Raw genomic sequence first — 11,331 nt, forward strand, 5'->3', positions numbered from 1 at the left:
TTTTGGCTGTTGTATTTTTGAGTCTTTCTGTTATGGCAGAAAGTTTATACCCTAAGACAAATTGGACAAATTGGAAAGCATTTAAGATTTTTAAGTTTTTCTCTGTGTGCTGTTTGGTCATAGCTAATATATTTTGCTGTGTATTCTCAAGTAAAATAATTTCTAAAATAGTATATGATTTCATGCCAATAGTTCTTTTTGACCCAGTAGTTATTTAGGAGAGTGTTTCTCAAATTTATGAGTTACTTTTAAACTTTAGGTACTAATTATTAGTAAATGGAGACACAGCATTCAGCTTTTCTAATTTTTAAATGTGTTTATGGGCTAATTTATGATCAATTTTGGTAAAATTCCACAGATCTTTTTAAAGAAGTTGCCTTCTTGGTAAGATACCAAAATATTTATTTATTGTGTTACTTAACTTTTCTATAATTACTTTTTTATCTGATCTAATAAAGGTTTAGAGATTTAAAAAAAAATTAGACAAATTCCTCATTTCATCTTTCTCACCATCATCACTTTGGAAACTCTCAGAATATTTTCCTTAACAACTCTGACCCTATAATATGCAACCAAACTCACTGGCATTGTCTGGAAATTTTTTATATCTCTAATTAGAGGTGGTACCAGTTATGGGATGCTGAGTAGACCATCTCATGCTAGTATTAAAAATAACAAGCAACTTAGACAAACACCTCTGAAAGACAAACTGAAAAACTAATGATTCAACCTTATTTTGATTCTCACAGACTCACAATTGATATTTTCGACTTTCCATGAAATGTAGTTTCAAGCATTTTGTGAATCCTTTAGAAATTTTTCTGATATAGTTCCATATTATAAAACATATGAAACTCCCTCATTCTCTACTCGTCTTCGTAAGACGGAGCCTTTGCTTTATTTCCGACGACTATTCTTTGAGATACAGTCTGCGTTGTCTAGACCCTTGGAACACAGGTTTTGTCATCTTATTCCTTCTCTCCCTCCTCTGCTTTCTCTCACCCTTTTCAGTCCTTTTATTTTCCTCATAATATGAAACGCTCCAAAGAGTAATCAGGGCATGTCTGAATTTGAGGGTTTAATGGATTTTTAAATGAGTGTTGCTCATGTCATGGGATTTTTTTTTGCTTTTTATCCTGACCTTCAACAAATCTTCTGATGTTCTGAGCAAGATTTCGGACGCTGCTGGGAAGATTCCAAGGATCTTGCTTGATGTGAAGTCTTAACCTTTTCGGACAACTCAGCTTTGGTTCCATTTCCTGCTGAAACTCTAAACAAACACAGAAAAGCTCTCTTAAGTCTCAACCATTTACCGGTTCACAAGCCCATAAACAACAGAAGCCTCTTCCTTCCATTCCTGTGGTCTTAGTCTATTATCATGGTAGCAATTTATGTAGCTTTATTACGGGAGAAAATCTGTTAAATCTAAAACAAAGTCAGATCCTTATTATCTTCTCACAAAGGTTTAAACAAAGGAAGAAATTTAGATGAAAATCTCTATTTCAACATCCTAACCCAGACGGCAGACAATGGCAGCTCTAGACCTCATTCTATTGGCCACCTCCCCCACCCCAACCCCATTCCCAAATCCCCTTCCATCAGCACTGGGCTGTACCCAAGCATTGAGCCTGATTTCAGCAAAAGCAACTCAACACTTACATTTCTTGAATTAATACATCCAGTCTGCCCTCTATAGGCTTTAAACATTTTAAATTTTCAAAGAACTCTAAAAAAGGTCCTACCTTGGTTTATTATATATATTCAATGACTATCAGATAGAAGTAGTATTAAATGAACGACAGAACTAGCACCTAGAACCTTTTTTTTCTCATGCTAAGCTTTTGCCTCATGACTGTATTATCCCCTACTTTTGTTTCCGAACTGCCTCGAACAGGTACATTGTAAACCTCACCTTGTAATCCTCGACCTGGTGTCAGGTACTTAGTTTGCTCAAAGGCCCTCACGACTGCTTGGCCTCTCAGGAGATTGGTTATGGAATCCACCTATCACAACAGCAGAGATTTGGGGGAGTTACAGAACTTCTCATAACACATAACAGACATTTCCAACAGTAAATCTCCTAGCATTTTTTCTGAAACCAATGATTATTTTGGGGCTCCTATGCTGCCTGCAAAATCTATCTTTGAATAAAATATTGGGATAAACTCACCTGATAACATTTTAAATGGCATCTATTACTATCCTACCATATATCCATGTGCAATATACATGTGCTCAGTTGCATCCAACTCTGCCACACCATGGACTGCAGCCACCAGGCTCCTCTGTCCGTGGGATTCTCCAAGCAAGAATACTGGAGTGGGTTGCTGTGCCCTCCTCCAGGGGATCTTCCCGACCCAGGGATTGTCTCTCCTTTATTGGCAGGCAGATACTTTACCACTGTGCCACCTGGGACACCCACCACGTATTCACACAAAATACAAATTTACTTTATAAAAGAAGTAAGAGGTCCAGAATGATTGAAAAAAAAACACCTAAAAGTTTTCATAATCCTTTACAAAGTGGTCAAAGTTTCTACATTATGGATTTTGGTTGTGGTTATACATTTTTTAAAAAATGCAAAACACCAACATGAGCACCAAGACAATCTTGTGCTTCTTGAGATTGGAAATGAAATTGGACAAGAAATCATGAGGGAATATCTGAATATCCACAAAGAAACAAATAACAAATAGAACAACTCCTGTTTGTAAAATGCTTTAGCTCCTCTGTCCATGGGATTCTCCAGGCAAGAATACTGGAGTGGGTTGTCATTTCCTCCTCCAGGGGGTCTTCCTGACCCAGGGATCAAACCGGTCTTACATCTCCTACAGTGGCAAGTGGGTTCTTTACCACTAGCGCCACCTGAGAAGCCCTTATAATTTTTAAGGACTGTGAAATACTTGACATTCATAACGATCTTTTGGGTCAGATGGCTGAAGGAATCCCATGTCAAGCTCTGGAAACTGAAGTACACAAGGTAGAAAAACAGATGAGTTCTTTCCATTCCAATTTGAAACTCCTTTACGTCTGGAAAATGGATTTTTGACAGTTCAGTCTGTGGAAAAAATTCCTACAATTGTCTCAATAGTACCTGGCTGAAAAGATGCTCAAGGCAGCTGTGTATCTTGTCCTGTTTATCACGAGAAATGCGAACATTTAGGGGAAGTTCATCACCTAGATATTAAAAAAAAAAAAATCATTCCTCTTATGTTTAACATTCCAAACCATTTTCGAGTAAATAAAGGAAAAAATAATTAAACACTAGCTCTTATTCCATATGTTAGTTCTCATGTTCAGAAAAAGAATTCCAAAGCTTTTTGATAGACATTAGGATGTTAGATTATTGCTCCTTTGAAGCTGCAGTAAAAGCAGAGGGACTCACAGAAAGAGCCCTGTGGTACCCGTGTCAATGATTCTTCCAAATGGTGCATTTATCTAATGGTTGAATAGCTGGGATAAGCAGCATATTTCAAATTTAAGACATTTCCCAACTGGATGAAAAGTCTTTTGTTCTTCATACACACAAAATAAAAACTGTATAAGACATTTATATCAAGCAGTATTTTTCTCATTGCCCCCTTCCCTATCGCCCACCTGAGCTCAGGTGCACCTGCTGTCTTCAAAGCCTGTCCCTCCTCTGCACACAATCAGCAATGTCTAATGTCCTGGTAAAATTTGTTTCCTGTATAGTAATGCTATCTACCCTTTATACCTTCTTCCTATATTCTAAGTACTGTCTGAGGCACTATGGTATTCAATTATTTTTTAAATTCATTTGTTTAAACCCTTCGTAGTACCACAGAAACATCATAAGACAGCATTTATTAACATAAAAATCAGTTTGTTCTTTCCATCTTTCAAAAAATTCACTGTTTATAAAGAGATTGGGAAACTGACTTTCTCAGGCATGTAAAACAAAGGCCATTGTGTGGCCACCAGGAATGGCTGTTCAAAGATAAAAAATGTGTATGGAGGAAACAAATTAATCCCAGAGGGCTGGCATCAAAGAGTCCACGTGGCTTCACCAAACGTACCTGAGTCCATTTCATCGCTGTGAAAATAGGAGCTGCACTGGCTGCTGCAGATGCTGGTAAAGGAGGCTACGGAATTCCTGTTGCTGTTGCAGTCACTGAAAATAAGGAGGCACGTGTCATCTTCACAAAAGGACAAAGTTTGGCAAAGTTTCCCTGTCACTTCTTACTGGATAAACATAGTATGCCACTGTGATATTTGTTAATATGCTTTCTAGAAACTGATGAGAAAGGCAAGTTTGCTCAAATCACATTTTAGCTTAGTTTAAAAGAAAACATTTCAAATTCAATCATATTTCAAATTTTCTTCTTATATAACCTAATCATGAATTAATTTTAAAATGCACAGTTATTGGTGTGGTCCAGTGGCTAAGACTCTGCACTGTTAATGTGGGGGGCCTGGGTTTGATCCCTGGTCAGGGAATTAGATTCCACATGCTGGAAGTAAGAGCCAATGCAGCCAAATAAATAAATACTTTTGTAAAAGAATAAAAAAGTAAAATGCATAGTTAATTTACAGGAGTCAAACCAAACTTAAAATTTATCATGATCCATTTGATAGTATACACCTGGAGTTGATTTATTAAGAGAGACAAATCCTGTTTCATGATTTCTGCCTATGAATCCTTACTACAAACTTTGATTATAACTCATTAATTGCATTCTGAGCCCTTTCCCATCCCCTCAAGGAAGATGATGCCTTGTCTCCACTCCAGAGCCCAGCAAGGATGTCTCACCAAGTAAGTACTGGGTAATGATGAATGCCAAGGGAAAGAAAGCTGGAGGTGTGAATATGGACACAAGACAGATTTCAGAAATAGTGCAGCAGACAAAATTCTTTTTGCCTTTCAGAATAGGTAAAAAAGACTTATTTAACTTTAAATATACATTTGTAACTTGTCTTTTACTCTAGCGAGAACTTGAGAGTAACTTTAATTATCTGATAACTAGAAGTTGAGGTAAGAAAGTATTTTTAGATCTGTAATTTCCCACTGGAGAGAAACCACAGGTTCTTATTAAAGGGCATACAGGTCTCCTTAGAAGCTAAAAAGTAAATGAAACAGTAAAAGTGGTTAATCTGTTTTTTATATTATTAAATTTCTAGAAATAATTAACTCACATACTCATTAAAATCCTTTTCATATAGAAACTGGAACTGTAGAGTGGTTAATAAATTGCGAGCCAGGCCACCTGATTTCCTGGGTAAATTATGTAACTCCTGTGAGTCTCAGCTTTCTTAGATGTAAAAAGCAGTTAATACCAGAACTTGCTACAGACGACTGTGGTAGGAATTACCTGAAATCATCCTGTTTTTCCCATGTGTCTGGTAAAAATAAGCTTTTTTTTTCAACTTTTTATTTTGTATTGGGGTATTGTTGTTCACTCGCTAAGTCATGTCTGACTCTGCAAACCCATGGACTGCAGCACACCACACTTCGCTGTCCTTCACTATCTCCTAGAGCTTGCTCAAACTCATGCCCATTGAGTCGGTGATGCCATCCAAACATCTCACCCGCTGTTGCCCTCTTCTCCTCCTGCCTTCAATCTTTCCCAGCATCAGGTTCTTTTCCAATGTGTTGGCTCTTCGATTCAGGTGGCCAAAGTACTGGAGCTTCAGCTTTGGCATCAGTCCTTCCATGCAATAGTCAGGCTTGATTTCCTTTAGGATTTACTGGTTTGATCTTCCTGCAGTCCAAAGGACTCTCAAGAGCACCCGAATTTCAAAAGCATCAATTCTTCAGTGCTCACCCTTCTTTATGGTTATGGTTTCAGGTGGACAGCAAAGGGACACAACCATATATAAATATGTTTTAATGGAACCTATGAGTTTGTGCTAAATATCTCTGATGAAACAACTTTGATTTAATAATAATTACTAAATAACTTTTAATTGTAAAACACTGCATAATAAATGAGTGAGTGAGAGAGTAATCATCTGCAGTTGATGTGAATAAAATGGAAGGTTCGGAAGCTGCACGCCCAGCACACATGACAGGTTACCAGGGCTTCCCCGGGGGTCCAGAAGACACAAGGGCCCAAAGGAGAGAAAGCACTTTCAATTAATGAAGTTCACTGCAGGAGCCATTGTGTGAACGTCGGGTAAGAAGATGGCAACGGAGTCTGGAGGTAAGGTGTTATGGGTGAATTGTATCCCCCTCCTCAGATTCATATGCTGAAGTCCAACACTCAGTGTACCAGACTATGACCTTATTTGGAGGGAGGGTCATTGCAGAGGTAATCAAGTTAAAATGAGGTCATCAGTGGGGACCCTAGTCCAATATGGGCTTCTCAGTGGTGCTAGTCATAAAGAACCTGCCTGCAAATGTAGGACACATAAGAGACATAGGCTTGATCCCTGGGTTGGCAATTCCCTGGAGGAGGGCATGACAACCCACTCCAGTATTCTTGCCTGGAGAATCCCATGGACAGAGGAGGCTGGCAGGCTACACTCCAGAGGGTCGCAAAGAGTCGGACACGACTGAAGCAACTTAGCAGGCATGCATGAATACTAGTCCAATATGACCAGTGTCCTTGTAAGAAGAGGAAATGTGGACACAGAGACACACTTGGAAGGAAAAGGATGTGAAGAGACAGAAGGAGAAGACAGCCAACTGCAAGCCAACAAGAGAGACCTGGTACAGAGCCTTCCTTCCCAGCTCTCAGAAAGCAACAACATTGCTGACACCTGCATTTAGACTTCCAGCTCCAGTGCTCTAGGATAATAAATATAAAGTTCTGTCCTTCAAACCACCTGGTTCTTGGGACTTTGTTGCCACAGTCCTACCAAAATTGTACAGAATGCATGGCAGGGAAGAAAAAATGTACAAAGCTGGTCACAGAAGTGAGGGAGTGAAATTTGTCCAATTAGCTTGAAACACAAGGGAAGAGGAGAAACAAGACAAAAAGAGCCCCTATTCACTCAATAGTCCAATAACCAGAAACAGATGCTGCTGCTCAGTCACCAAGTGGGGTCTGACTCTGTGTGACCCCATGGATTATAGCCCGCCAGGCTCCTTTGTCCACAGGGTTCTCCAGGCAAGAATATTGGAATGAGTTGCCATTTCCTCCTCCAGGGGATCTTGCCAACCTGGGTATTGAACCAGTGCCTCCTGACTGGCAGGCAGATTCTTTACCACTGAGCCACCAGAAACAGATATTCCCCCCAAACTGTTAACACATGCAGGATTTGCTTATTTGCCGTACATGTTACACAATCCATAAGAGAATAAAAAATCTCCCAAATTAGACCCACTCAGCTGGAGGAAAAAATGGTTTTTCAAAATTTACACAGATTATAAAAGGGAAGAATTTGAAAGACTATGATGTCTCACTGTGCTGTCTGAGGTTGTTTAAGAGCTGCAGTTATTTTATGGGAAGTCCTCTGGAAGGCAAGGAGATGAAACCAGTCATTCTTAAAGGAAATCAACCCTGAATGTTCACTGGAAGGACTGATGCTGAAGCTGGAAGCTCCAGTACTTTGGCCACCTGCAAAGAACTGACTCATTGGTTAAGATCCTGATGCTGGGAAAGACTGAGGGCAGGAAGAGAAGGGGGTGACAGAGAATGAGATGGTCGAATGGTATCACTGATTCAATGGACATGAGTTGGGCAAGCTCCAGTGTACAGGCATACCACCCTGAACACACCTGATATCGTATGAAGTTGGCCGAATGGAGATGATGAGGGGCAGGGAAGCTTGGCACGCTTCAGTCCCTGAGGTTGTGAAGAGTCAGACATGACTTGGCAACTGAACCACAATAAATAAAAGCAACAGTCAAAAATTTTTTTCAAGACCTTTGTGGAAAACACAGAATCACCTTCAACTTGGTCGATGAGAAGAGTTTCAGGAATGAATGCATTTACCTGTAAGAGTCTCTGTTGCTGATGGTGTCATGACCCGAGTCTTCCTGCTCATCTCCGGCCATGTTAAAACAGACGCGTTTGCTGTTTCTCTCTCCCTTCTCGTTGTCACTGTCTGTTGGGACTATGGACTCGGATGCCTTACGTTCTAATTTAGGAGAATATGTTATCGAAGACAGAAGGCTGCAATGGGATTTAAAAAAGAAAGGATAAGTGTACATTTTCACACAGGGGGCTACAAGTAACTACCTTGCTCATTAAATATGATAGGCTTATAGATATTTCTGGAATGCTTCTTCTAGATTTCCCCTGAAATTAATATCCTATTGCATATAGTACGGCTTCCCTGGTGGCTCAGTTGGTAAACAATCCACCCACAACGCAGGAGACCTGAGTTCAATCCCTGGGTGGGAAAATCCCCTGGAGGAGGGCACGGCAACCCATTCCAGTATACTTGCCTGGGAAATCCCATGGACAGAGGACCCTGGCGGGGCTGCAGTCCATGAGGATGCAAGAGTCGGATGTGACTTAGCAGCTAAACTGCCATTGCATATAAAGCCTGTCATGCCAAGTTCCTCTCAGAGGAAGAGAAACAGCACACTACTTGGATGAGAAAGTTGTATTCAAATCTAGGTTCTGCCATGGATTAGCTGTGCTATCCTAGCAAAACCAGGATAGTTCTCCTTGACATCTATGAAACATGGATAGTAAGAAGAGTGTTCCACAGGGTTGCTGTGAGAATGAAATGCATACAACACAGTGCTGGTTCACCATGGGCACACCCCGCTCCCCAGCCGCTGTCATCACCATGTGAAGATACCGGGAAACTTTAAAGTGCTAGCCAAATATTAAAACAAACACTAAATGGGCAAAACCTCCTCACTAACTTACCTTCAGACAATACAAACCCATCTACCCCTCTCCCTCTGCTTTGAGTTTCCTCCAGGCCTTCTCTATTTGTCCGAGAGAATGTCTTATGGGCAAACCCTTCTCATGCTCGTGTAAACAGAAGTCCTGCCTTTGTGACCCAAAGATGCTAAATACAGTCACGTACAAGATGAGGACAGGAGGCAGCAGGGGCTGCTACCCCAAGGGCATCCACAATCCACACATCATCAAACAGTTGTGAATCTGCCCAAAGGAAAAGCTCTTCCACTGGAATTTTAAAGCCAAAACATACTGTCAGACTCTGAATTGGCAATTAACTAGATTTGGACTCTGAGTTGTGGCTCAGCAGTAAAGAATCTGCCTGGCAATGAAGGAGATTCAGGTTTGATCCCTGGGTTGGGAAGATCACCTGGAGAAGGAAATGGCAACCCACTCCCGTATTCTTGCCTGGAGAATCCCATGGATAGAGGAGCCTGGCAGGCTACAGTCTAAGGGGTCTCAAAGAGTTGGACACGACTCAGCAAAGAAATAACAACATAACTGATTCCGCCAGGCTAAACTCGAATGTTTAGCCGTAAATCACTTCTTAAACTAACTCAAAATGACACAATAATGGAATTAGTCCTTACTATCAAATGATGTGCTGTAAAATTTGCAAAACAAATTAAACCATAACTGAACAAAGGACCCAGACATGGTTTCTGCAGCCAGCAATCATCTTTTCTTTTACCAAATACCAATGACATGCTGTTCTAACCAACAGTACATTTGCACGTTATCTTGACACCCATCTTTCTGTAGCAATGTCATATTTATTTTAGTTCAAGATCATGAAAAGATCTTACACTTCTTATTTATATCCCATAATGTCAAGCCCAATGCTGTGCACTAAGCAAATATTTATTAAGTGATTTCACTAATGAATTAATTACATTTATTGTACCATGCACTGTCCTTGGGGCTGTGAATACAGCATTTTAAAAAACAAACAAAACTCCCTGCCTTCCAGAAGCTTAAATTATACTGGGAAGAAACAAATAAGCAAATAAACTGTATAGTATATAGTGTGTAGACAATGATGCTGAGTCACTCAGTCGTGTCCGACTCTTTGGGACCCCATGGACTATAGCCCACCAGGCACCTCCGTCCATGGAATTTTCCAGGCAAGAATACTGGAGTGGGTTGCCATTTCCTCCACCAGGGGATCTTCCTGACACAGGGATTGAAGCCGTGTCTCCTGCACTGGTAAGCAGGTTCTTGACCGCTGTACCACCTGGAAAGCCCATACAGAATATCACACGGCTACAAAGAGGAAGGGGAAAATTAAAAATAAAAAAAAAGAAGGAAGCTGGGGCTGCAACTTCAAATAGTCTCACCGCGAGGTGGTATCTAAATAATATTTTGGCATTTTATAGTTTTTAGAAGCTTGGGAGAATGAGAAAGTTGTATGAGATTGCTCAGGGCTCTGTGAAGCTATGAATTATTTTAAAGACACTTTTTCTATTTGGAAAGACACTTTCATGTCTCCTAAGATGGATTGTACACTTCTTCACTCCCTCTACCTCAAAGGTTAAAGCATTAGATTAACTCCAATTACCCAAACGGCACATTGGCAGACAGATGAACCCTGAATACCAAAGAGGGAAGAGATGACAGAGTTATTCTGCGAGGAGTCCTCTGTGCTTTAAACATCTTTTAAATGAGAAGTCATGGGTCTCAGTATAAACACTTTTTTCAAAGCTCTGCAAATTATGTTCACATATTTGCTTTCCATTTTAAACAGGTCTTGATTGTACTGATCCTGTGGGAACACGTGTTAGGCTAACAAACACAGCATAGAAAAACAGTGTTTTTGACACTGAGTTTTGTTTTGTATTTTTTTTTTTTACAAAATTCCTAGATTCTTAGAAGCAAAAATAGAGGCTAAAGCTCAATATTTATGTTCACAGATATATTTTCCTTTACCTGTGTTCCTATACAGTGTTAAGCTCTCTCTGACAGCTTATAGGTCCATTGATTCTGAATGAACATCCTGAGCTGAGCATCACTTCTGGTCAGTCTGCACCTAATGCTCCTGATGATAAAGAGTTTTGTATGTGGTAGATTGCACCTAGGGCTTCCCAGGAAGTGTGAGTGGTAAAAACCCTACCAAGGCAGCAGATGTAAGAGACACAGGTTTGATCTCTGGGTTGGGAAGATTCCCCTGGAGGAGGCATGGCAACCCATTCCAGTATTCTGACCTGGAAAATTCCATGGACAGAGGAACCTGGCAGGCTATAGTCCATGGGGCCGCAAAAATACAGACATGACTGAAGCGACTTAGTGCGCGTGTGTGCGCGCGCACACACACACACACACACACACACACACACAGAGGCAAGAAGGCACCATCTCTCCACAGATTGGCCACCAGCCTAACACTTGAGTGCCTAGAAAGTCAGGCATGCTGGCTTTAGAAGCAAGGCTGCCCAGGCAGAGGTGCATCATGTTCTGGGATCAGAAAGAGGCTAATGCAACAGGAGCTCAGGGAAATAAGTTTTTTTTTTTT

General features: G+C 40.6%; 1 protein-coding gene across 1 annotated transcript in view; it reads right to left on the minus strand.

Moving 5' to 3' along the window:
* Window positions 1–11,331, minus strand: part of PREX2 (phosphatidylinositol-3,4,5-trisphosphate-dependent Rac exchange factor 2) — a gene marked incomplete at its 5' end in the record, with an annotated part of 302,517 nt that overhangs the window by 107,691 nt on the left and 183,495 nt on the right. Inside the window, 5 exons of the mRNA XM_010848488.1 lie at window positions 1,142–1,270; window positions 1,913–2,003; window positions 3,095–3,177; window positions 4,038–4,132; window positions 7,899–8,078. Coding sequence (XP_010846790.1) covers window positions 1,142–1,270; window positions 1,913–2,003; window positions 3,095–3,177; window positions 4,038–4,132; window positions 7,899–8,078 — 578 coding nt within the window. The remainder of the gene's footprint in view (window positions 1–1,141; window positions 1,271–1,912; window positions 2,004–3,094; window positions 3,178–4,037; window positions 4,133–7,898; window positions 8,079–11,331) is intronic.

Source organism: Bison bison, unplaced genomic scaffold (assembly GCF_000754665.1).
Source record: "Bison bison bison isolate TAMUID 2011002044 unplaced genomic scaffold, Bison_UMD1.0 scf7180017864267, whole genome shotgun sequence".
Taxonomy (NCBI): Eukaryota; Metazoa; Chordata; class Mammalia; order Artiodactyla; family Bovidae; genus Bison; species Bison bison.